The sequence below is a fragment of the Grammomys surdaster genome, unplaced genomic scaffold (genome assembly GCF_004785775.1).
Source record: "Grammomys surdaster isolate TR1022 unplaced genomic scaffold, NIH_TR_1.0 138, whole genome shotgun sequence".
NCBI classification, from domain to species: domain Eukaryota; kingdom Metazoa; phylum Chordata; class Mammalia; order Rodentia; family Muridae; genus Grammomys; species Grammomys surdaster.
The window spans coordinates 9,872,072-9,900,008 of NW_021604596.1; the positions used below are offsets into that span (position 1 = coordinate 9,872,072).

The 27,937-nt window shown below is 38.8% G+C and overlaps 1 protein-coding gene across 1 annotated transcript; it reads left to right on the forward strand.

Annotated features, from left to right (window-relative positions):
• On the forward strand, positions 1–27,895 carry Dync2h1 (dynein cytoplasmic 2 heavy chain 1). Its single transcript, XM_028763314.1, has 20 exons — positions 1–290; positions 1,650–1,820; positions 2,189–2,324; positions 4,039–4,157; positions 5,593–5,737; positions 6,899–7,131; positions 7,809–7,943; positions 8,049–8,162; positions 8,260–8,371; positions 9,181–9,305; positions 10,637–10,812; positions 13,327–13,522; positions 17,861–17,956; positions 18,507–18,659; positions 19,254–19,352; positions 20,255–20,394; positions 20,506–20,734; positions 21,617–21,744; position 22,705; positions 27,848–27,895. Exons 1-20 carry the CDS (start codon positions 96–98, stop codon positions 27,893–27,895), a joined length of 2,751 nt encoding a protein of 916 aa, XP_028619147.1. The 5' UTR covers positions 1–95.
• The last annotated feature ends 42 nt before the right edge of the window (positions 27,896–27,937 follow it).

The window sequence follows — 27,937 nt, forward strand, 5'->3', positions numbered from 1 at the left end:
GTGAAGTGGTCGCCATAGCGACAAGCGGCTGCAACGGACCGAGTGCATTGGTGAGGCCACTGAGCCTCTCCAGGTCCCTCTCAGTCTCTGCGGCCATGGCGGGAAACCTCGGGGATGTCCGCAAACTCTTTCTTTTTACGACCACCCAGAATTACTTCGGGCTGAGACCGGAGCTCTGGGACCAGGCCCCGCTGAGCAACTGCCCGGAGGTGAACAACTTCTTGGACGACGGGAACCAGATGCTACTTCGGGTGCAGCGGTCCGACGCTGGGCTGGCCTTTTCCAACACGGTGAGGCGATGGCGGCGGCCTCCCCTGCCCCGCATGCCCAGATCCAGCCTTGTCTCCCTTCCCTCAGGCCCCAGGTCCTCATGTTAGGCTTAAAGACATCACAGCCTTGCTCAGGAAGCCCTTGGGCTCAACCTGTTCCTGACTTGGTGGTGGAGTGCCCACCAGATAGTAGGAGTTTCCCTGTCCACACATCTGAATAGGAAAGGTAGGCACCTCAGCTCTTTTCAGACAGTCTGGCTCTTCCAGGCTGGCCTTCAACTCTGAGCCTTTAGCGATTTGACTGCATAACTGTTTACTTTAAGGCATCTTTATTCTCCGCTTTCTTTGAACAGCTTGGCCAGTGTAGTGTGAACACAACTAATATGCTACATAACTGAGTATACTTGTGTTTTTAAACTTGATAAACCCTAGTCCTTGAATTCCACATAATTTTCATCCCCTTAAAAGTTGACAATTTAACAGTAAAATGTCTGCCTCTTTCTGGTGACAAATTATTTTAAAAATTAGGATAAAAGTGGCATAAAACATCTGTAAGGAGAGTAAAGTTCATAAGCCTTTATTGTCTTTCTGGAAAAAGGAAAAAATCTTTTGAACATTATACTTTTTGGCTAATAAATTGATTTCTATTAGTTGACATCCTTAGCTTTGATTTAGTAGTACGTTCCTGTGAGATCAGCTTATTTTACCTTTTGGTTAATTATTTATGTTTGGAACAGTTTAGCTTCTTAGTCCAGATTGTTGTTGACCATGTCATCCTTTGGTCTTATCCTCCCCAGTGCTGAGATAACAGGCATGTACAGCAAATCCAGGATGTGTACTATTTCAAATACTAAGTTGATGTTCAAACTCTACAAACAATTTTGGATACAGGAAAGGTAATCTTAGGAGATAGGCTCATTCATTTTGGCAGTTTTAAATACATGTGAAAATTTAAAGGCACGTTTAAAAATTTAAAATGCTTTTTTCCCCCCATAGGTGACAAGGTTTGTATGTATGTATGTATGTATACACACATACACACACACACCCCTTGGGGCAGTAGGGAAGTACATACCATCGTGTATGAGGGGAATTCAGCCTTGATCTGTAGTATTGACTCAGTAGAAAAGTTAGCATGGAGTGTCAACAATACATAGCCTTACTAGTGGAGCTTTATGATAATCACATGTTAAGCAGGAATTAGTTTTTAACCAGGCAGTCATTGAGAAGCAGAAGTGATTGGTTTGAATATGTTATCTTTAACTAGTTTTGTCCAAGCAGGTATGACTGTAGTAATACAACATGTCAATGCAACATTTCTTTCTTTCAAATTTTAAGTTTTATGAAGAAGACATAAGATCTTTTGTTTTATCACTTTAGATTGATTTTGATGACACAAAAGACAAAGTGCTGGTGTTTTTCAAGCTCCGACCAGAAGTAATTACAGATGGCAATTTGCATAACAACATTCTTGTTTCTTCTATGCTGGAATCGCCTATCAACTCCCTTTACCAAGCTGTACGGCATGTGTTTGCACCCATGTTGCTAAAGGTGAGTGCAATGCTTGTGGATTTATATGTGTATTTAGTCAATAAAGAAACAGATATACATATTATTGTATTTACTGTTTAATGTATTTTAGTTTATTTATTGAAAAAAATTATGATGTTGGTGGTAGTGTCAAGCTTCTAATGTTACTTTAAGCTTTGTTGAAGAATTATGGATAAAGCTATGAAATGCAACTTATATCAGCTCTCAAAGAGCTGTACTAAATGACTTCTAGAAAGTGTTAACTGTTGAAATGGAAGTTGAAGCAGACTTTCAATGAAGTAGAGATTTGTGGATTTAGTTTCTAGACTGAAGCAAGCTTGACTGGCAATGCTTTGACCAATGGCCACTCTTACCTGTTTCTTATTTAGGACCAGGAATGGAGTAGAAACTTTGATCCTAAACTTCAGAATCTTCTGAGTGAACTAGAAGCTGGATTGGGTGTAGTCCTACGAAAATCAGATACTAACTTACCGAAGCTGAAACTTAAGGAAGACGATACGAGAGGTACATGGCCATACATGATAGTTTACTTCCAGAGCTCAGCATGTGCGTGTGTGTGCATGCCATAGCACACTTGTAGAGGTCAAAGGACAATTTGTGAGAGTCATGATTCTCCTTGCAGCTTTTGAAATCCTGGGATCAAACTCAGGTTGTCAAAAATGACAAGCACCTTTTTACCATTGGACCCATATTTGTGGCTCTCAAAATAATTTTTTAATCAATCCGAGAGTAGGAACCCTCAATTGAGAAAATTCCTCCATAAGATTAGGCTGTAGCCAAGCCATTTTAGTTAGTAACTGATGGGGGAGGGGGAGGGCCCAGCCCATCATTGATAGTGCCATCCCTGAGGTGGTGGTCTTGGGTTCTTTAAGGAAGCAGGTTGAACACCCATGGGGAGTAGACCAGTAAAACAGCACTCCTCCATGGCCTCTGCATCAGCTCCTGTCCTGTTCCAGTTCCTATCCTGATTTCATAATGAACCAAAGAAACCCTTTCATTCTCAAGTTGCTTTGGTCATGGTGTTTCATTTACAGTAGTAGTAATCTTAACTAGGACACCTTCTGCAGTGAACTCAAAGCGATCATTTCACTAATACATTAGCAAATAGCTATATTTCTTTGCAAATTTTTTCTGTGTTTTTGGGTTTTCTATGAATATAAGCTTTTAAAGAATGAATAGATTTTATGGGTTTCGAGAAGAAAATTTTCCTTTTGGCACTGGATCATTTATAGAAATTGAAAGTACAGTAGTTATCCTCTAACCGGTGCCTTGAATGACTCACCTGACCAGCACTTTCTCTGTGACGAGCATCAAGCTGTCTTGTGCTTGTATTCTTGGCACTGTGCTTTAAAACTAGTTTAAAGTGTAAGCATGGAAAAACTATGGCACCAAACGGAGCACAGAAAGGATATTGTTTACAACACAAGAAAGGAAACTAGTGAGTAAAGAGTGGCTTTGACTTCACCTTGGAACACATGTTCAGATGTCTTGGATCTTAATGCCTTCCCACAGAATGTGGGAATAATGAAGATGGGTTGCCTGGAATAATAGCCTATGTATATCTTATAATTCATATGATGATAATAGGAAATATATTTTATTTGATACTATTTATAATTATATTGTGGGAATAGATAAATTCCTACTAAAATGAAATGTATAACATGCAAATAATATTTAAAAATCTTGGAAGTACAAATGGCATTTTGCTCAATCAAGTAGATGCTTTTTAAAACTTAACTCTAAGAAATAGTACTCAGTATATGACTAAGCACAGAAATTATCTAGTTCATTAGGATATTTAAAAGAGAATTTAACAATAAAACTCTTTTGCTTATACTTTCAAATTAAGTTGAAAACACTCATTGATTATAATTCTTTTCATTTGATGGAATTTACAAGCAAGGATGATATTAGTGTCAGATTTAGGGGTCATTGTGTTGGACCAAATTTACAGACTGAATGACAGTCCATTAAGAATGCTTTACAAAAGGAGGTAGGAATCACCCAACTTCAGACTCAGCAAGTTGGACCTGAACTGCAAATTAGGGGCAGTTAGTGTTTCTAACAGACTTAAGTGAGAATTTACTGCTCATAGGAGTTCTAAGGTCTTTTTCTGTCCATCTGCTGGAACAAACCCAACTCAAATGAACCAAGCAGTGTTACTCCCTTTCTCTTTCCATTATTAGCTGACTTTTTTTTTCTTAACTTTTTTTAGGTATTCTCACACCAAGTGATGAGTTCCAGTTTTGGATAGAACAAGCTCATCGTGGAAGCAAACAGATTAGTAAAGAGAGAGCCAGTTACTTTAAGGAATTATTTGAAACGATTGCAAGGGTATGTGACTCTCATAGTTTTGTATATTCAGCTTCTTGTAAATAGGCCTTAGAGTTCCCTTTCAGTGTATTTTTTAAAACCTACTTGACAATTGCAAGCAAGATACATAGTTTAATAAACTCTAGATTTCACCTAAGGTTTATGTTTAAAATATTTAAATATGAAAATGAAAACAGTAAATTCCAATCTTTAGGATATAACTTTCCTCAAAACCAAGTACAGTTTTCTGTAAATACTGGAAGAAAAGCAAAATCCACGGGCTGTCAGATGACCCCTGGGTAGAGTACTTTTTATGCGACTGAGGCTCTTGAGTTCAGATCTTTTTTGTCTCCATGACTCTAATGCTAGTGTTGGTGACAGGATTGTGTCCTTGCCAGCCAGCCACCTAGTCTAATGGAGAGCTGGAGATTCTTTGAGAGACCCAGTCTCAAAAGAAAGAAACCAAGATGGAGTGGAATAAAGAAATTTGCACAGCGTTGACCTTTGGTCTCCACACTTACACCACAAACAAGTGCTCCCTTCCACACATCCACAAACACACACATACAATACGTGCATTTACCACAGAACAGAAACCCAGTACACTAACAGATTAATTTATATAGAAATATACATTCTTTTGATGAAATGACTTAAATTAGTATTTTAAAATAATTTAAAATGTGATGTCTTACCTTCTGCTTGTTTGATTATCCCTTGATGTATGCTTAGGGGTTTAGTAAGTGATTATTTTAAGTATGATTGTATTCTATTCAGAATGAACCAATTTTCTATTTATTTCCACTATTACTTCATCAACAGTATTGTTTTTATTTTTTAATGTTATTTCAGTGTTTACTATTGTGGGATGTGTGTGCATGATGTGTGTATGTGTATGGGAAAGTGTGCTTTGGCATGCCTGGAGTCAGATGAGGACAACTTCTTGGGGCCAGCTCTTTCTGTGTACCTTTCTTGAGTCCTAGGGATCAAACTTGATCCAGGAAACTTGTGTGGCAGATCCCTTTACTACTGTACCTTCTTGATAGTCACAGTGTTATCATGGCAGTGGTGTGTTTGAAGTATATTAAAGCTTGTTTTGATGACATTGAATAAATACAGAATAACGAATTTGTGTTGCTCTTATTGTTAGTCAGCACATTACACAGCACACAACACGTGACTGCATAAAGGACATGTGAATTATAGTGGGCAGTGTGTATGTGGAGCTAAAGCGGCTTCTGCTGGGAAAGTAGATAAGCCCAACTTAAAGAAAACTCAGCTAAGGGCATGGATAAGTGAACTGTCTTTTTAGTATTCTTTGTCAGCCTTTTGTGATATTTATGTTTATGCAGGACATTTGCAAAAACAAGTCAGAAAAAGGGAGAGGAAAATAGATTTATAGCAGTTGAAGAAGTGGGAACATTTTGAGTGTTACATGAATGCCTTTTCCTTTCAGGAATTTTATAACTTGGACAGTCTGTCCTTGCTAGAAGTTGTTGACTTAGTGGAGACAACTCGGGATGTTGTGGATGATGTGTGGCGACAGACAGAGCATGATCATTACCCCGAGTCACGCATGCTGCATCTCCTGGATGTCATAGGTATAGGAGGAGTGAGCTCTGGGAACCGTGCAAACCTGCTTCTTTCCTTCCTTCTCTCTTCCCTCCCTCCTTCCCTCCCTCCCTCCCTCCCTCCCTCCCTCCCTCCCTCCCTCCCTTCTTCCCTTCCTCCCTTCTTCCCTTCCTTCCCTCTTCTTTCCCTCTTTTTCCCGAAGTTCTTTCTTAAAATACTTAATAATACAATACTTGCTATTTAAAGTAACTTTTTTTTTGTTTTGTTTTTGAGACAGGGTTTCTCTGTATAGCTCTGGCTGTCCTGGAACTCACGCTGTAGACCAGGCTGGCCTAGAATTCAGAAATCCACCTACCTCTGCCTCCCAAGTGCTGGGATTAAAGGCGTGCGCCACCACTGCCCGGCTTAAAGTAATTCTTAATAAATCACATAGATTTATCTACATGCTTTTTTGTTTGTAGTTGGTTTAGTTCATAGATATGAAATACCTTGATCACTAATAGAACCAAGTGTATATTTTTCACGCTTATGCATTAAAGATTTCCTTATGTGCATATGTAGTACCTTTGGAGACCAGAAGAAGGTTTCTGATCCCTTTGACTAGCATTACAGACACTTGGGAGTCACCTGACTTGGGTGCTGGGATCTGAACTTAGGTCCTTTGATAGAGTAGGGACCATTCTTAACTGCCAAGACATTTCTCCAGCCCACCTCATATGTTCATTTTACAATATTTTCAGATGAACTAAAGAATTTTGAAAAGCACACTGGTTAATATCACAGTGTTAATATATTTGACTCAAAGTATCCTTTTTATGATTCTCCTTAGAACATGAGATAAGCTCTTAGAACATGAGACAAGCTCATGACAGGTGTGTATTGCAGTACTTTTTGTTGTAAGTCCAGTCAGATAGCAATTTGGAACTGCTTCTGTTTGCTTCTTCCATGCAGTAGGCTCTGTGGCCATCAAAGAAGTATGTGTTTTGGTGCAATATGTTGACTAAAGAAGAATGCAAGCTAGTGTCTGTATGTACATATGTATTTGTAAAGACAATTACTGATAATGGTAATCTAAGGGTGGGTAGGTGGTATTTTGTGATTGTTAATGTACATGTTAAATTTTTCCTAAGAATATATTTTATAATTCTGTAAAAAACCATTCCATACAATCTTGCTTTATGTTTTATTAGGTGGTTCGTTTGGAAGGTTTGTTCAGAAAAAGCTTGGAAGCTTGAAACTGTGGGAAGATCCTTATTATCTTGTGAAAGAAAACCTTAAAGCTGGCATTTCAATTTGTGAACAGTGGGTGATAGTCTGCAGTCACCTCACAGGTCAGGTGTGGCAGCGCTATGTCCCTCATCCATGGAAAAGTGAAAAGTATTTCCCAGAAACTCTTGACAGACTGGGCAAACGGCTAGAGGAGGTACAAGTTTGATTGTCTATCTCTTTGTCTTTAAGTGGAAATGGGCTTTCACTGGTCTATGAAGGCATTTTACAATTGATGGCCATGTGTAAAAGAAATGATTTATGGTTTGGGTGAACATAGGAATTAATGTCATATGAGACAAGTCCTGGCGTGCTCTGGCGTAGTGCGAGGTGCATAGTGGGTGCTAAGTCCTAGTTCCTGTTTTACTTAGATATGTGAGTGCTTAACATGCCAGTTGTGAAATTCTGTTTTGTTCTTTGTTTTAAAGGGCATAACATAGTTTTCTCTGTGTGGGACCTCTCAGGCTTTCTCTTGGCTACTGACATTGCTTCAAAGCTTGGCTCTCCTTGAAAGTGTACTCAGTGGAAATATTTCAAAAAGTTTCTCATTTACTTGAGCTATGAGCTTTCTTAAGAATTACATAGTTAGCTTCAAAGGACAGACAAAGTCAGAGATGGCAGAGATAATCTCACCCCTTGCTTAGGAAAAAACCCAATTAAAATTTTTTTGGTATGAAATATTTCAAACATACATAAAAGAGTGAGATTCTTTCAGTTTTGTTCATTTTTCAGAAGCTACTGTAAAGAAATGTGTATAAACTCTTTAGACTTTAGTCCAACTTACAGAGTTATTTTAGCTTAATACGTTTTATGTTTTAATCTATTCCATTTTAGGTCTTGGCTATTCGAACGATTCATGAGAAGCTCTTGTATTTTTTACCTGCCAGTGAAGAGAGAATTGTATGCCTGTCTCGAGTCTTTGAGCCTTTTACTGGCATGAACCCCGTGCAGTACAATCCTTATACGGAGGTTGAGACGATATGTGTTTATGTCTTTAAGTTCCTTCTGTGTTCTTGACTTTTAAAGGTCACTTTGTAAAATTTTACAGTCTAACAGTATTATTACTTTGTTTAGCCTTTATGGAAAGCTGCAGTGTCTCAGTATGAAAAGATCATTGCACCCGCAGAACAGAAAATAGCAGGGAAATTAAAGAATTATATTTCAGAAATTCAAGATAGTCCACAGCAGGTAAAATATTGAAAGATTTTACTGTCAATTTTCTTTCATAAGCTATTTTAATGTATGTGGTTGAATTGAGAAAAACATGTACTTTGTCTTACGTTAGCTTCTCCAAGCATTTCTAAAATACAAAGAATTGGTGAAACGTCCCACTATAAGCAAAGAGCTGATATTAGAGAGAGAGACTTTACTAGCAAGACTTGGGGATTCAGCTAAAGGTAAAGTTCATCAGAAATAACAATGTTTTCTTGAGAAATGTTTTTATAGGTGGATATTTCTTTCATGCTATGGATTAAGATTAAAAACTTGATTAAAACATCTTTATGACAAGCAGATTTATTTATGATATAAATGATAGATTTAAAAAAATTTTATTTTATGTTTAAAAAATTATTTATGTTCATGTCTTCACTGCATGCATGTTTGTACATTATGCGTATCCTTGAAGACCAGAAGACGGTGTCACACCCCCTAGAAATGTAACATGCAGTTTTGTACTGCTGACAACTGAAATCAGCTAGTGCTTTTAATTGCTGACCCATCTTGCAAGCCCCTAGATATGTTTTAAATTGACAGATTACATAGTGAGTTGTATTAGTTTCTTTTCCTTTTTCTATGATCAAGTGACCTGACTAAAGCAAGTTAAGGAAGGAAAGAATTATTGTCACGGACAGTTCAAGTTAGTCCATCTCTGTGGGGCGGTCAGGAGCAGGCGTTTAAAGCGACTGCTCCTGTCCCCTCCACAGTCAGAAGGAGACTGATGTGTGCATGCTCATGCTCAGCCCACATTTCTAGCCTACACAGTTCAGCATCCTCTTCCCCTACAACATGGTCCTTCCCACCTCAGTTAGTGTAAGGCAGTCACCTGAGCCTGCATTCCTGTGGATTCTGACTTGTGTCATGGTGACAGCAGTGATCATCATATATATTCCAAGGTTCTGGTGGTGCAATGAGCACCAAGAGCCACAGCGTTTCCAATAAGGCTTGAAATACACTGCTTCTGTGTTATTTGATTTGAATGATACAGATTTTCGATTGGACTTTGAGAATCGGTGCCGAGGAATTCCTGGTGACGCATCTGGACCACTTTCTGGCAAAAATCTTTCAGAAGTTGTGAATAATATTGTTTGGGTTCGTCAGTTGGAATTGAAGGTACTTGTTTTAATATGGAAAAACAGTGAACATTCAAAATGTACTAAATTAAGGTATATGACAGGGATCCTAAAGCTATTGTGACAATACTGTTTTCCCTCCATGCAGTACAGTTAATTTCTCATTGTTGTGACCAGATGCTAGAGAAGCAACTGTAGGGAAGAGGCATTTACTTTGACTCACAGTGACTTTCATGATGAGCTGTCTGGTTGCTTGAGGCTCCATGTTTGGTGACTGGAACTTATGACATGATACCTTGGCAGATCAGGAATTAGAGAGCTGGGTGCAAAACCTTGCTAAGTTGTGACCTTTATTCCTACCCCATGGTTTTACACACTTGGCTAAGTTCCATGTCAAAAGGATACTATAGTTTCCAAAATCAGTGCCTTCAGCTGGGTATCATGTGCTTAAATACCTAATTCAGTAGGATGAAGTTTACCTTCATGCCATAACATTTCATTTTCACTGAAATGTAAAGAAGTCTAAGAACACATGCGTGGAGAAAGTTCTGGTTCTATTCATTTTTAATATAAAGGAGTTTCTTACAACGTGTCACTCGGAGCTTTTGAAAGCATCTGTGAGGACTGCATCTTTGATACTAGATTTAAACACATAGTTGGGATGTCACAGTGGTTTGAAAGTCTAACTGCAAGTTTTTTTATATCACTAAAATCACATCAGAAGTTAAAGGAAAAGTAAAAGGTAATTATATATAATGTTATTAACTTTGACAAAGTCAAAGTCTTTTAGACTTACTATTAATATGTATAGGTTTTGTATTGACTTGTATAATAAACATTAAAGGCCATGGGATATTTTAAAAGCTACTTCTCAAAGTTGTACCTTTGAATTATATTCTGAAATATTTTTGCCTTATATTTTCCATTGGTCATTTCTTGAGAGTACCAGAATTGGCAGCTATGGAGGAAGACAAATTTTTTGTCTTAGCTGATATTCACATCTGTCTATTTCTTGTTTGAACTATTACAAAAGTCTTTAGCAAATGATCAGTATTATTCTGAATATGTTAGGAGTAATGTGATGCTCTGAACAGGAGTGGAGTCCAGCTCTTGCTTGGTTTGCCTTCCCTTCCTTTAATTCTTTGTATGCAACTTTGGGCTGTCCTCTTGCGATTCGTTAGTCTGACTTTGTATGATTCAGAAGACAATTAGCAGATGATACGCTTATTCCTTATGGAAAAGCTGTTTTCCCTTGCTTATAAATGAAAGAAAAAGAATTTTTGAGTCTCACGTCAGAGAAAGGACCTCCTTATTTTAAAACTGAAGGTTTGCTCGCGTGAGTGCTTATCTTTGTCATTTGGCTTTTTCAAGGTAGACGATACTATCAAGATTGCAGAAGCTCTTTTGTCCGACCTGTCAGGATTTCGATCTTTTCATCGGAGTGCTGAAGATCTCTTGGACCAGTTCAAGCTCTATGAACAAGAACAGTTTGATGATTGGTCAAGAGAAGTCCAGTCAGGGTTGTCTGACTCCAGGTCAGGTTTGTGGTAAGTGCTAGTCCTCTGCAGTGTAAGCACAAACCCACGTGTTAGTAATCTGTGCAGGAAGATGGAAAGAGCCCTTCTCTATAGACATGCTGCTGCTTATTTATGAGTTGTTGCATTTAAAACGTTTTTACTCTTTTTATTTTAAAGATTGTTTTTATTAATTTTATGTGTGTATGTGGGAATATCACATGTATGTTCTGTTGCCCTCAGAGGCAAGAAGGGTACCAGATCACTACAGTTAGGGGAACCTGTGGGCTTTGACTTCATTGTGGGGAACTGAACTTGGATCTTCTAGGAGAGCAGGACCATCTATCTCATTGGCCCTGAGGATACTGTAAGGCCCTGAAGTTGGAAACTTTGACTCTATAACTGGAGTTGCCTGCCTGCCCCCTCTTAGTCACATGTCTAGTCCTGAGAACTGCAGATTCTTTTTTTGAGAATTAGATATTCCTTCTCTCATAATTTTTTATGAAAATATCTCATATATTTTTTCTACCTTTTTTACATTACAATTGAATGCATAAGCACTTTAAATTGCAATTATTTTTAAGCCCTTTAAGAGAGAGGTATTTTCTCGTGACACTCAAATCCTAAGTAAGCCTTTGGCAAGTATTTACTAAATTTTATTTAATATTTTATTAGTTATCATTGTTTTAGTAACAATTTATTCGATATAACTAGGAAAAAAAAATCCATATTCCTTTGTACCTGCAGTCAGTTTTCCACAGTATGTTGTTATCTGTACTCTAGACACTTTCATGTCTCCTCTCACTGGGACTCACTTGTGCATGCACTTCACATTTCAGCTATACCTTCAGCCCTCTTGTTTTCCTCCAACAGATAGGATATCCTTATGTTGCCCTGGGTGATTAATTTCAATTTCTTGTGTATGCAACCACAATGTCTTTTTAAAAAGAAACTGTTCATAGCATGAAGTTCTTTAACCCTCTCCTACTCTCAGTAGTAGGAGAGTCAGTCCAGCTTACTGGGTAAATAATGCAATTCCCTGAGTACAGTTATGGTTCACGAGGAAGATTAGAGGGACCCAGGAGTTCTGTGGTACAGTTACTGTACTTTTGTGCAATTTAACTCTTTTCTTCCTACATGGAGTAAAGAATAAAAGAGATGGTCTAGCCCCCATCTTCCAGAACTGTACCTAGCTAGATTTGAAACCCAGTCCACCTTGTCATGCAGAGCCTGCTGTGGTTTGCTCTGTAAGGTGGCGAGTGGGTCAGAGATCTGCTAATGAGCCTGCTGAACCTTTTCCAACCCTTATTGTCTCCTATCTTTTTTTTTTTTTGGGGGGGGGGGCTTTTCTAGTCTTTGCAATAACCAGAGTACCTCTGAAGATATCCTTTGAAATCCTGGTATATGCAAACGTTTTTAAAGAAGGTGAAAGAATTCCAGTTGTTGTTATGCTTAGGAGTGCGCACAGGGATGCTGGATCTTCTTTTTAAGCCATTTGGCATCTTCTTTTGTCATAGTTTATTGGAGGTGATAGTAAGTAAGCAGAATGTATTTGCTCCTAGCTTTCCTGATTACTTTTTAACACTTGTGAATTTTCTTAATTTTGAAAGTGATTTGAAAGAAAGAACATAATATAAACCATAATAAATCAAAATCATGTCGACTTTATGGTAAGTGTTTTTTATAGTCCATGCTGATTCGAAAACCCCAAAGCGGTTTTATTATTAAAGTCTTAACACGAGAAAGGGCAAATTGAAAGAGTAAAGGATTAAAACGTGTGAGTACTTTTGCTTTTACGATTTGATTTAGTTGTTGATTCTTTAACTAAAATTATGCAGAATGCAAGCAGCCCACAGCCATCCTGGGCCCCATTAGGAGTCAAGTCAGACCTTTCTGGTGTGTCAGTCTTGATTCTTAGCTAACAGTTCAAGGGTGGATTTTTCTGATTTATAAAGTGCTCATTTATGTAGTGACATTTTTGAATACTGCAGTTTGTTATCGATGTCTAGATGGTAAGAAAACATGGGAAGAACTTCCTTTTTTAACACTGTCCCAGCTTTAAAGCTGTCTTTTAAATTTAAAGACAGCTTCACAGTAGAATTTGTTAACTTCAGTTTCTAGGGAGAAGCTCTTGAGGCAGTTAGTACACTGCATCCACACCATCACACAAAGAACACCATAACAGGACCCTAAATCTCTGCAGGCTGTACAACCAGCCCTTACCTGTTTACACGAAAGCATCACTGCACAAAGTTAAATAAGTCTTACAAGTTCTCTGTAGGCTCTGTGTTTTCAAACCAAGTAACTCTCATTTGATTACACAAGAAATGATTGCTAGCAATACAAATGTATAATTTTCTTTTGAAGAAAGGAGGAGGAACAGAGTTAGAAAGCCTGGCTTAGTAAGCTTGTTTGTTTTAACTGTTAGGTTTGTGTAAAAGTTGAACAAAATGTATTTTTTATCAGTTTCATCACACCAAAGCATAAGAACAATGAAGCCTCAAAGATTCCTCCTCTCCTCCCCCCCCACCCCCACCCCCGTCTCAGTATTGAGGCTAACAGCCGAATAATGGAATTGGACCCTAATGACGGAGCGTTAAAAGTGCATTATTCTGATCGCCTGGTGATTCTTCTGAGAGAAGTCCGTCAGCTTTCTGCCCTGGGCTTTGTCATTCCTGCCAAAATACAACAGGTTGCAAATGTTGCTCAGAAGTTCTGCAAGCAAGCCATTATTCTTAAGCAAGTATGAGTGACACACCTTTGTTTTTGTTTTTTTTTTGTTTGTTTTGTTTTTCGAGACAGGGAGTGACACCTTTGAAGATGCTTTTGTTCTTGGTTATTATGCTAAATTAGATTATGTTAGGGCGTTAGTTTTTGCTTTTAATTTTTATGCTACTGTAAAAGGTTATTAACTTGTGAATTTACAGTTTGATAAATGACTAAACTAAAATCTGTTTTGAATCTATTGGATTTTTTAAACTTATTATTATTATTAATTTTCATTCTGAAATCATTAGGAAAAATAACTTACTACTCCTTCTCCTCTTCCTTTCCTAAGTCCTCCACTCTTTTCCTTTTCTTTTTCTTATTACATTGTAAAGGTCTCAAAAGCACTTTTAATGAGAGTCCTCTGCCTACCTCGCAGATATTTATAGAGGATTCCCGGGTTTGTTGGTGTCAGTTTATGTATTTGTACCATTGCTGTTGTTTGCCTGTTTTTACCTACTTGTCCACCTCCTGGATCAGGTTCCAGAGCAGTTAATGGCTTTGGCTTCCTTCTCTGCCGACACTCTTTGACATGCCTGACCACTGTTCTAAACACTTCAGAGAATCAACTTAGAAAGAGGAAGTCTATTTTAGCTCACAGATTTGGAAGTTTCAGCCCATGATCTTGCTTTTGGGCCAATACCAAGGCAGCACGTTGTGGGAACATGGGTGGTTAAAGCCACACACAGCTAGGAAGCAAACAGGAGGACAGGGTGTGAGAGGCTCTGCATTTAAGAGTATCTATTGCCATTGCTCTAAAGACCTTCCACTAAGCCCCACCTCTTTTTAATTAATTACTTGAGACAGGGTCTTACTGTGTAGCCCTGGCTGGCCTGGAACTAGCTATGTAGGCCAGGCTGGCTTCATATTAGCTTGCCTGTACCTCCTCAGTTAACAGTGTATGACACCACTTCCAGACCAACTTTGTTTTTGAAAAAATAATTTTTATTTTTTCTTTGACAGCTTTATCCATGTATATAGTGTATCTTGACCATACCTGCTACCGTTACCCTCTCCCTCTCCACCTGGATCCCCCAAAACATCCCCCTCCACCCTTCATTCCCTCTTAACTCATTGAATTCTATTAGTGCTGCTCATATGTGCATGGGCGTGGGGTCTTCCACTTAGTATGGGTGACTTACCAGAGGCCACAGCCCTAAAAAGTGACTCTCATTACCACAGAAGCCTTCAACTGCCAGCAATTTCTCTGGTTGGGTGAGGTCCTGTGAGCTCCTCTCCCATTAATGTTGGAACGATACCTTGATCTTGTATAGTAATACAGCTGCTGAGAGCCTATGAGGGCCACGTCCTGCCCTGTCCAGAAGGCAGCATTACACAGCATCCTCTACCTCCCTCAGTGTCTCTAGCTCTTCATCCACCAGGTCCCTTAGCCTTGGTTGAAAGAAACACTTCAATGAGGGTTGAGCACCCCATAGTCACTGTTCTCAGCTTTTTGAGTACTTATGACTTTTCACATGAACTGCTGCCTACTACAAAAGGAGGCTTTTCTGACCAAGGTTGAGAGCTACACTATATTGTGGTTATCAAGGTAAAGATTTAGAACGCAGTTGAAAATTAACATTTAGTTCATCATTAACTGTAGACTTTCTCTCACTGCTTGGGCCTATGGTTTTCCCAGCCATTTTTACAGGCTTATAGTATCAGACATGCATTCCTTTCTGTGGAGCAAGCCTTAACTCCAATCAGAAAGTGGTTGGTTACCCATAACAGTCATACAACTATTGTTCCAGTGGGTACATTTTGCCTGGCAGGTTGCTATTGTAGTTGGAAGGGTCTAGTGGACAGTAAGACCATGTCTTAGTTACAGTCCTATTGCTTGATAAGATACGATGACCAAATAAACTCTTACAAAAGAACACATTTTTAAAACTTTTTATTGAGTCTTTGTGAATTTCACATCATCTATCCCAATGCCAGTCATCTCCCTGTCCCTCCATATCCGCCTTGCAACAAAAGAGAGGATTTAATTGGGGCTTATAGTTTCAGAGGGTTAGTCCATGATCATCATGGCAGGAAGCAGACAGCCATGGCACTGGAGCAGTAGCTAAGAGCTCTCCTTCCTGATCCACAGGCTACAGGTAGAGCCAGAGACTGGGCCTGGTGGGGGCTTTCTAAGTCTTTAAAGCCCACCCCCAGTGACACAGTCCTCCAACAAAGCCACACCTACTCTAACAAGGCCACATCTCCTAATCCTTCCAAGTAGTTCATCAAGTGTGGAATAAGCATGCAACACGTGAGCCTATGGGGTCATTTCCTTCAAACCATCACAGACCATTAATGTTATTTCTTCCCCTCTAGCCTGTATATCACACACGGATATGTCATTGGGGCAGAGGATTCTTGGCCATTTCTATTTTGATTTCTGAGTGTACTGCAATCAAAATGTGTGTATCCTATGTTCTAATTAAGTTGGACAACCAGGAGTGTTCACAATAGCCTGTTGTGTCATAGAGGCCTTTGGGGCCTCTCTGGTCAGTATTCTGTAGGAGAGGTGTACCGTACTTGGTATTGAGATTTTCATATAATAACCATTTCTTTTGCATTGTCAAGTCATGCAGGATACCATTGTTTCAATTCCTTTTTTTAAAAAATCAGTTTTATTGCTTTCAAAGTAGTGTGTTTCCATAGGATTTAAAAAATTGTTTTATTTTTTGTATATGGGTATTTTTCCTACATGTATGTCTGTACCAGGTACCTGCAGAGGCCAGAAGAGGGCATTGTGTCCTGTAGAACTAGAATTACAAATGGGCTTGCCATGTAGGTGCTGGGGGTTGAACCCAGGTCCTCTGAAATAACTGCCTGTGCTCTTAACCACTGAACCATCATCCTAGCTCCTCCATAAGGATTTTTCATACATCTCTAGTTTTGGTCTTTTCATTCCCCACATCCTTCTCTCTTATTTGTCTACCATATATCTCTAGTTAAACCTTTAACCCCCTGTTCCCCTCTTCTACTACTATCTCCCTCTGCCAATAAGCCCTCAACCTCCACCTCAGTCTCCTTCTGCTTTCCTGACTTCTTTGCATATTCTCAAGTTAAACACATAGATCTAACACTTTAAAGTTAGGGTTTGTATATGAGAGAAAACATGTGATGTTTGTCTTTCTGGATCTAAGTTCTTCACTTGGTATGATATTTTTGGTTCCATCTATTTTTTATAGCTGAATAGAATCCCGTTGTATATACATAGCACATTTTCATTATCATTCATCAGTTGACGGACACCTAGGCTGATTGCAGTTCTAGCTCTTGTGGCTACAACAGCAATGAACACAGTGTATTTTTGTACTAAGGTGTGCAGATGTCTGGGTATATGCACAGAAGTGGTATATTTGGGTCTTATGGTAGGTCTATTTTCAGCCTTTTGAGGAACTTTCATACTCTAAAGTACTTCCTTTAAGAGGAAGCATGAAAGACGTCCAGGAAAGAATTACGTACTAAGGTTGGTAAGATGTGTCATGGTGAGAATGTGCCTTCTGAGTAGGAATTGTGCTAGTTTTGCTGTCAGTCAGAAAAGTACAAAAGAGACGGTATTGAATTACAACATCCAGGCTCCCCTTATTCACTGGGCATGTAGGAACGAACATCTGCTGCCCTGAGGAGCAAGAGGAACAGTGGTTTCAGTGAATCCTCCATTTCTCCAGAGTAACTAGGAGCATGTGTGTGGAGAGCATAGCCAATATAACGTGTATGATCACATAGCCAATAACGTAAGAAGCTAGGATTTGAAGCAGGGAGACTAGTTAGATCACAGACTGTTGCCCTGGTTTTACCAAGAAGTTATCACATGCATTAGAGGAGGGGCTAGAGCAGGAAAATGTGGTTGGAATGAAGGCATATTTTGAATGTATAGGTTTTAGTTGATGTGGAATTTGAGAGAAAAGATCAAGAGAAGTCCATTTTTTGATGTGAACCATGTACAGGGAATTGTGTTATGTACTGCAGAGGTGTTGAATGCTTTCTTGAGAGGTGCAGAAGAAGGAAATTTATTCCTTTAGCACTAAGCCTCTTCTTAGCACTGAGTTCCTTTTGTCCTGATGGGGTGAACTTGATCCCAGAGAATAAATTTTATTGTCTGTTTGACGAGTTTAGGACAATCCATGATAAATTGTAGGACCTCAAAATATGTGTTGATTGGGAATATTGATTTATAAATTCTGATATGGAGATGAAAAACTATTTCTGTTTGATTTTAAGGTTGAGAAAAAGTATTAGTACTTGAACAAAAATAAAGGAAATATGCTAAACGCACAATGTATTGTTGCTGGCTGCTAATTGGGCTTGTATGTTGTAGGTGGCACATTTTTACAATTCCATTGATCAACAGATGATTCAGAGTCAGAGGCCGATGATGCTGCAGTCTGCCTTAGCATTTGAGCAGATAATTAAAGTAAGTGGGAGCCCCATGCTTTATGACACACATGGAGAGGGTGTGGGCTGGTTCTTAGTTCATCCTTCAGTTTCACAGCCACAGTATGAGCACGGGCAACTTCATCTTGTCTCCCGTGATTCCCTTCGTTCTTGGCAAGTACGTCCTAACCATAGACAAGTAATTCAAGTGCTTCCTATTATTTTGGTTGTGGGTTTGATGAGCTGCATACCTGTGTCATGTACAGCTCACATGCTATTGCATTCTTTCTTCTGAGTTGGAGATCCTGGTACACAAAGTGCTTGAGGTGTGAGTGTTGTTTTTCTTTAAACCATCTCCAGATTTTGTAACTCATGACTTTGCTTTTTTGTTTGTTTAAACCTCTATAGGAAATTGGAAAAATTCACATTAGGTTTTAGACTACATGGTACTCTGTGACTGGAAATTTTTTGAAATGTATACTTTTAATCTTCATAGAGATTACTGTTAAGAATAATTGGGCTTTGAACATAAAATTAAGCCTTTTTGGAAAAAGGATTGTATCTGAATACTATTGTTTATTATTCTGTAGAATTCAAAGGCCGGTAGTGGAGGCAAGTCACAGATTACTTGGGACAACCCTAAAGAACTAGAAGGCTACATCCAGAAACTCCAAAATGCTGCTGAGCGACTTGCCACGGAGAATAGAAGGCTGAGAAAGTGGCACACTACATTTTGTGAAAAGGTATATTTTGTTTATAGAATTTATTATACTATGAATGGAACTGAACAAAAATAATTAGTATTAGTCTATAATTACAGCTTTTTTGCGAAGTAATTAGAGATTTGAAGTGGCGAAAATAAAATTTATGTTTTCCCTTTACCTAACTTCTCTGCTGTTTACAACTAACCTAGCTGGAATACAGATGTCAATAGCAGCAAACTGACAGGATTTGAGGCTTGTCCCTTGGCCAGCAGAGTCTCTGTTCTTACCCAGGACAGAGCCCTTCTTTTCTTTCTGCATTTTGTATTTGAGTGTGTGTGTGTGTGTGTATCCCTCCTTCCTTCCCTCCCAGTCCTTATCGGCTTAAAGCAGTGTTGGCTGAAATGGAGCTGATGTGAGGCTTTGCCCTTGTCAGTGCATGAGGGGATGACAGGTCGCATGGGATGAGTGGTCCGTTGTTCCTTGATTAAGGTGGCTGCAACACTGGAAAGCTGCCATGTTCCTAACAGGCTCTGAACAATTACAGGCTCTGTAGAATACAAAGTTAAGTTCAAACTGAAGTTTACTAATTGAACTGTTAAATTGAACAGGCTCTATTGCACATTATTTGAACAGGTGGTCACTCTTATGAATATTGACCTGCTTCGGCAGCAGCAGCGCTGGAAGGATGGGCTACAGGAACTGAGAACTGGCTTGGCGAGTGTGGCAGCGCAGGTGCGTGGGCTGCGCTGTGTGTCTTGGGAATCTGGATGCATGACTCAGTGAGAAGTTCATGCAAAGTCGTAAATACCTCTTGATATCCCTAATGAATATACAGTCCTCTGACTGACACACATACAAATGCTGTAAATTGCAGTGAATTCATGTGAACTACATAAAAATAAGCTGCTGTGTGCCTTACGGAGGCCCATGTCCCTGTTTAGTTTGTAGTTTTCCTGACTTGGCGCTTATGAATTTATCGTTTGCTCTTCTCTTACAAGAGACCGTAACCTCTGTAGAATACAAAGTTAAGTTCAAACTGAAGTTTACTAATTGAACTGTCAGGATTCTTTTTCTTCTTAGAGGCACATTTTCATATATATATAGGCTCTGAGTTGAATTTAAGTTAGCTGTTTTATATTTCTTCCAATTCTCAGAATTTGGGGGAAAAAAAAAGGAAAAGAAAAGTCCAAAGTACTAGAAAGGATGTCTTAATGCTTGTGTGGAAGCAAACAGCAATATTAAAATGCAACTGTTTTTAGCTATCTACTTTAAATTTCTTATTTTTAAAATATTCAGTGAATTATTTCAGAAGTAGGAAATGAAGAGTAGTACTTTTTTGAGAACATTGAAAAAATACAAAAGAATTCATGAAGTAGACTGTTATAAAACCAGCTTCAAATAAAAAATTTGAGTTTTTCATTTGGTGAGCCTTTTGTGTAATATTTTAGCTGTGATATTTTCATATCAAATATTTCATAAAGCTCTTTTACTACAAATGGCTGTTAGAGTTTTGTATTTTAAGATATTTAGTACGAGCCCTAAGTTGGTAAATGCACTTTACATAGCTTGAAAAGCAAAAGTAAAAAAGTCATTTAGCACTAGTTTTCAGATTGAAGAGGTGAATGATGTTTCAGGGCTTCCAGCCCAGCGACATGCGTCCGTGGCGGCAGCACTGGAACCACCAGCTTTACAAGGCCCTGGAGCATCAGTATCAGATGGGTCTGGAGGCGCTGAATGAGAACTTGCCAGAAATAAACGTAGACTTAACCTACAAGTAAGAGGCTCTGAAATCCCTAGTTCATTTTCAGTTAAACCTTTCTAATAATTTATGTTCTAAGTAATATAATTTAAGATGATTTAGAGTGCCGTTCACTCTGTTTTACAGACAAGGAAGGTTACAGTTTAGGCCCCCTTTCGAAGAAATCCGGGCTAAGTATTACCGAGAAATGAAGAGGTTCATCGCAATTCCCAATCAGTTTAAAGGCGTGGGTGAGGCTGGAGATGAATCAATATTTTCTGTCATGATTGATAGAAATGCAAGTGGATTTCTGACTATTTACAGCAAAGCAGAAGATCTGTTTAGAAGACTGTCAGCTGTTTTACATCAACATAAGGTACAGAGCCTGCAAATTTCTACTCTTGTCAGAAATGTACTCATTTAGTAAGTATAAAATGAGAATTTTCTCTATGATGAAATAAACTCAAAATGTAGCAAAACCAGGAGGCAGCTTGCTAGGCTCTTAGCCTATGGCTAGGCTTGCTAGGCTCATACTCTAGGTTCATGTTGCAAAGGGAGAGAGGTAATGGACAATTTTGCCTTTAGCTTATGAAGTTTGAAAAACTAGGTTTTTTTCTTTTAAATGCTTATATCAGCTTGGAATGTAATATGACATTTGCATCAATTGTAATTCTGAAGAAAATATATTTTGAGGGAGAATGCTCAAATGCTAATTTAATTCAGGTGATTTAAAGATGTGCTAAAACCTTGTATACATTCTGAGAAATCTGACACTAGGTAGTATAGTTTTTGTAGGAAGCTAGAGTGTGCTTGCACAGCCTAGGTGGAGTACACCTGTGCTGTATAGTTTAGACAGCACAGTGTATGCCACCCGTTCCTGTTTAAAACATCACTATGATATGATGTCTTATTGTGACTATTTCTGAGTAAACATCTAAAACTAAGCAGATTCAGGTACAGGCTTTCATCTTAGTGCTCATTTGTGCTGGATAAGGGTCATAGGCCAGGAATTTGCTCTGTTCCTCGGCTGTCCTTGCACCTCAGATGTCTGTAATTTTGATTGGCAAGTGGTCTGGACACTTGGAGGCTGTCCTTTGTAGAAATGCTTCTACACTTGAATTTGTATACATTGAATCTGAAAAGAGATTCTAAAATGGCTTATTTTCCTCACTTTGTTGATCTTAATCAGTAGAGCCTCTCTTTTCAATGTCAGCCTCTGAGGTAGTTCCCATTCCTTAATCCAATTTTTCTTCTTTAGGAATGGGTTGTGATTGGACAAGTTGACATGGAAGCTCTGGTCGAAAAGAACCTTTCTACTGTGCATGATTGGGAGAAAAATTTTAAAGCATTGAAAATAAAGGGGAAAGAAGTTGACCGGCTTCCCAGGTATGAGAGTTGGTGTGCTTGTGTATGTAGCACAGTAGTTTGGTATGGCTGGTAAGAATACCTCTTTAAAGCAGGGGGATCTCTGTGAGTTTGAGGACAGCCTATTTATATAGTGAGATCCAGGACAACCAGAGCTACATAGTGAGATACTATCTCAAAAACAAAACAAAAACAACAAATAAAATATTTAATACAGTCAAGCTGTACTTAGAGCTGCTGCTGAGAGCTTTCCAGAGAACATAAATAAAAGGTCACGCGCAACTTGGACAGATCACAGCAGACTAGATGGTTCCACGAGGGGAGGTTTATTAAGAGAGTGGGAGAGTGAGAGGAGAGAGAGAAGAGTAGAGAGGGTAGAGAAGAGGAGGCCGGCCATGACCACGTGGAGAGAGGGGGAAGGGAAGGGGAAAGGGTGAGGAGAAGCTAGAGGCAAGAGAGTAAGAGAGTAAGAGAGAGAGAGGAGGAGGCAAGGAGCCCCTTTTATAGTGGGCACGCCTACCTGGCTGTTGCCAGGTAACTGTGGGGAGGAGCATATCTGGGTGTTGTCAGATAACTGTGGAGGTGGAGTTTAGACAGAATACTAAAAATAAAGCTCATGGTATTTATCGCTATTCTTTGACTCTGCTGCTTCCCTTCAGAATGGCCTGAGACACATGTGGCATAGAGATACATCTAGGCACTGCTGTAAATGTGGACATAAGCCTCTGAGAGGAAGTTCCTAACCCAGCTTTGGGAAGGTAGACCCCTGCTACCTGAAGTTTCAACTGCCTGGAGCTCTCTTGACAATGAATTCCATGAGAATGAATGCGCACTTTATGGAAGACAGCATCCCCTTTTATTAACTTAGTCTTCCTTTTAGTAAGATGTGCTGAGCATTTATAACACAAAGAACTTTACATAAATACAAGCAAGATGAAGAGATAGCTGAGATCAAGGAGCTTCCTCTTGTAGTGCAGCAAGTGTGGTTGAGGAGAAAGCTCAGTCTACTGAGGGCTTAGTGAGTGAGTTCTGTAGTCTGCTGGCTCAACAGCTGCTCAACTGTGGCATAAATTTAAATTATGAACCTCAATTTCTTCTACTTTAAAGATATTTACAAAGAAATTAATACATTTAAGGATTATATGGAGTAATTTGCCTATACATTACTGGTACAGACTGTTTTCAAAAGTTGTTAATAGTTTTTCATTGTTGTTAATGCTGAATGGAATATATTCTGCACTATGCACTGAACTAAGTGTAGGGATTCAGAAAGTATTGACTCCTGTCCTGATTTGGGACAAAGTCAGGGGAAGTTTTATTAGGATGTAGCAAGCCTGAGATTTTGAGATATAGAAATAGTTATCATGTCTGTTTACCTGCTTACCTACCTGTTTATTCTTATTATACAGAGGACTAAACCCAGCACCTTATACATGCTAGGTAATTTGCTCTACCTCTGAGTTACTTCTCAGTCAGTTTTACTTTTTATTTTAAGACATGTTCTCATTAAACTATACAGTCTGCCTTGGAATTAGCTGTCTTCCTGTGTCATGCTCTTGAGTACCTGGGTCTCTACATGTGCCACCAGCACCAATGAGTTAATGTACTTGGCTTGTTTCCAAGTTTTTACAGTTAATACTTTGATTGTATTGGCATCTGGCTTAAATGTTTCCTTAGGACTGGGTGTAGTGGCATAGGTCTGTAATCTCAGCAGTTAGGAGGGAGAGGCAAAGGAGGATCAAGAATTCAGTGCTGTTCTTGGCTGTTAAGAGAATTTGAGGCCGGGCGATGGTGGCGCACACCTTTAATCCCAGCACTTGGGAGGCAGAGGCAGGCAGATTTCTGAGTTCGAGACCAGCCTGGTCTACAGAGTGAGTTCCAGGACAGCCAGAACTACACAGAGAAACCCTGTCTCGGGGCGGGGGCGGGGGGAAGAAAGAGATTTTGAAGCCAGTCTGGCTATATGAAACTAAAAAGAAATTTTGTTAAACTTTTATTTTCATTTTTAAAATTATTTTATGTTTTGAGATTATAAAATAATTACATAATTTCCCCCACTTTCTTTTCTCCTAACCTTCCCATATAACCCTTGTTGCTCTCCTTGAAATTCAAGTCTCTTTTCTTTAGTTATTGTTGGTGTTGTGATTGTTGTTGGTGGTGTGTGTGTATTCCTAAGTATGTAAGTACAACCTTCTCAGTCTGTATAATGTTACTTGTGTGTGTGCTTTCAGAGCTGAGCAATTGGTATCAGATGACAGTTTGACATGCTCTTCCCTGGACAAGACTATTTCTCCCACTCTCAGTGTTTCTTAGTTGCCTGTAGTTCTTTGTGTGGAGTTAAGGCCTCATGTGCTCTCCCTGTCCACTTTGTCATGTCTATTGCTGCTGTCCTTGTTCAGCTCATGTTAGGCACCCATGTTGGTGAATTTTTATAGGTGTAGTTTCTGACTTTGCTAGAAGACAAAATCTCATAGGAAACTCCCTAGACCTCTGGCTCTTACAATCTTGCCACCCACTTCTGCGATGATCCATGAACTTTGGCTGTGGGAGTTATATTGTAGATGCATCTATTGGGTTTTGCAACTCTGCATTTTGACTGGTTGTGTGTGGTTTTCTGTATTTCTCATTCTGTTGCAAAGAGAATGTTCCTTGATGAGGTGTGAAGGTTATGCTTACTGTGGGTATGAGGATAAATTCAGAAGATAGTTGAGGACTATGCTGGTTTAGTAAAGAGGTAGTTGTAGGTTCTTCTACAAGATCCACATTAGGATAAACTCAAAGGATAAGAAGTGATGGCCCCCCAGCACTTGGGAGGCAGAGGCAGAGGCAGGCGGATTTCTGCGTTTGAGGCTGGCCTGCTCTACAGAGTGGGTTCCAGGACAGCCAGGGCTACACAGAAAAACCCTTTCTCAAAAAAAGCAAACAAAACAAAACAAAAAAGAAGTGATGGCCCATACCCCTAATCCCTAATCCTAGCACAGGCAGTAGAGATGGGAGGGTCAGGGCCAGCACCACGGAAAGATCCCAAGGCCAGCAACAGATGAGGATACCGTGTCTCAAATCAAAACACCCAAATGAACAAAAATATCCAAACTGAAAAGATAATTTTTTTGAGACAAAATATGTCTATCTATTTTGTTTTGTTTTGTTTTGTTTTGTTTTTTGTTGAAGGTTTCTTTGGGAAGCTCTGGCTGTCCTGGAGTTGACTTTGGAAGCCAGGCTGGGGTCAGACTCGGATATCCCCCTGCCTCTGCCTTCTGAGTGCTGCAGTTGAAGATGTGCATCACCACTGCCCAGCAAATACATCTTTTCATAAAGACTAAATTGCTTTTCATAAAATTTGACTTTTGTTTTGAGATTGTATATGCTGGACTGCCCTTGAGTTCACTCTGTAGTAAGGATGATCGCAAACTCTTGTTCCTCACCCCTCCACTTTGCAAGGGCTGCTATGCCTCCTGTAGTGTGGGAGTCTATACTCTCACCAACATTTCTGAAATTTCTCTTTGCCTCAAATTGAAGGTTAATTTAAAATTAATTTCTATTTTTGTCAATTTTAAAGGTGTAAAATAACATTGTCTGGCTTTCTTGTTTAGTATCTCAATCTATATTCATTCTGTATTCAGTCTATGTTTGTTTTCTTACCCTCATATGTATGTTGGCTACACAATAATTAATTCATAAATGTGAAATAGATATATACTGAAACAATTAGAACTTATAAATATTTAAATATATTATATTGCTGATGTTTCAGTCATGCATAATTTTTAAAGATGAATATATTCCATGATTAAAAATTGTTGCTTTAAGCTAGGTGTGGGAATACATTCCTAGAATTCTAGCATTCAGAAGGATGAGGCAGAAGGATTATAAATTTGAGGCCAGACTGGGAGACCTTGTCAAAAAAGGAAGAAAAAAAAGAGAAAAGAAAAAAAGGCAGACAAAATCAGTGCTAAATGGACTTACTGGAAACTTAACTGGTGTATAGAAGGCTTTTTTTACTCTACTGTGTATGCTCTTAAAGATTATGGTGACACATTGATGCACTTGTTGAATCCTGTTCTACATTCATAAATAATCACAAGAGAATCCCTCCCATGTTCATTGGTGTGCTCAGTGTGGTCAAGGTGGACTGTCTCAACATCAACTGCAGCCCTGTGAAGACCGTGATCGATGACCTCATCCAGAAGTTATTCGATCTGCTTGTCCTTTCTCTGAAGAAGTCCATCCAGAGTAAAGCCCTTTCCAGTTTCACTCTTACTGTGTTTTGTTTGTAGAGCCATGGCTTCTATAGTTGCAAAATATAAATCTCAATTACAGCTTAAACTATCTTGAAAAATTTACTGAAAATAATAATTTTAAGAAAGTAGGAAAATTCATATTTATTTTTAAAAGTTTTAAAAATTTCAGATAGTTTTATTATTTGAAGTTGAGATAGTATTAGTTTGTTGCATATAATTGAGGACAATAATAATACTGACATCATATTTATCCTTATTTCCTCAAATGGTAAGCTGAGGTATTGCAACATTATTTAGAAGACTGGAAATATTTCTGATTCTTAATAACAATAGCTAGGAATGAACTCATTTTAGTTTGTCTATTTTTCCTTAAAGTTTTACTAGTTTTTTTAGATGTGTAGAGTGCTTTGCCTGTATGTGTATCGTATGTGTGCCTATTGCTCACAGAGATCAGAAAAGTGAGTTGCTCCTTGGAACTGGAGTTATGGATAGTTGGGACCCTCCATGTGGGTACTAGGACCTGAAACCTGATCTTCTGTAAGAGCAGTCAGTGCTTTTAACTGATGAGCTATTTCTTCTGTTCCCTTTCAAAAAATTTTAAGTACAATATAAAACAACTATACTCTCTTGGGAAAATTTTTGTGTTATTCTGCATTTTAAATGTTTGTTACCTGAAGGCAAGTAATAGACTGTAACATACTTTACATCATAATTTTACTTCTGAGGCTGCTTAGTCATCATGTAACAGTATTTTTTTGGTAATGTAATAATAACAATAATAATAATGTATCATTTCTTTCAGCGCATATACATGAAATTGATACATTTGTTACTGAGGCTTTGAAGGTCTTAACAGTTATACCTCAGTCTGTGGAAGAAATAGGTGATACAAATTTACAGTATAGTAACCTGCAGGATCGGAGGCCGGAGGTGAGAATGCAAAATAAAGCAATTATTTTCACCTTCACTTTGTAGAGATGTATAAATTAGGTATTTTGTGTGATTATTTAGACCATGTAATCTCAACATTATGAAGAAGTTCTTATAATGTAGTCTAACTGGGCAGCTATGATTGGACTCATGGTGTAGTAGTAAAGTAGGCCTAATAGTACTTTGTCTTCCTTTTAGAGGTATTTGTAGCCTTTGAAAGATCTCAGAAATCCATACCTGTCTTCAGAATTGGAACCTTAGTGTGAAATGCAAAGTTAGAGCAGAGTTAGGAGAGACATACAGTGGGAGAGTTCAGTTAGGGATGGGAGGCGGGCAAAGGCAGAAGGAGCCAGGCAGCATTTGCAGGACATTTCAGGGCTAAAGCTTTGTTTAGAGCAAGAAGGAAGAAGACTCAGTCAGTTTGTAAAATTCTCAGAAAAGGTGAAAAAGTCACCTTAGTGAGTGTTTACATTTCCCTTTTAGTATAGTGTGCATTATTTCCCATATCTATGGGACCACTGTTCTGAAGACCTTCTTTCTGTCCTGCCTTCAGGGCTTTGATCATGTAGGATGCTGAATTTTGCCAAAGGCTTCTCCTGCATCCATGGAACTGTCCACTGACCATGTGATTTCTATCCCTGAGTCTGTTTATGTCCTCGCTTGGCTGGCCTTGGTGTCAGCTTGACACACCTGGGGAGAGGGAAACCTGAGTATTTTCATGTGTACGTTCAACAGAAGAATTAGTCTGTATGTTTTCTGTCTGTACCTGGTTTGGTGTGAGACACATCTTTATTTAAAGACATGAGTGATCTATTGCCCACAGTGGTCTTGAGTTCACTATTAGTGGAGTATGACCTTAAACTTCTGATTCTCTTGCCTTTACCTCACAGTTGCAATTTTTTCATTAATTTCTTTTTTTCCTTTTTTTTTTTTTTTTGTTTTGTTTTTTCGAGACAGGGTTTCTCTGTGTAGCCCTGGCTGTCCTGGAACTCACTCTGTAGACCAGGCTGGCCTCGAACTCAGAAATCCGCCTGCCTCTGCCT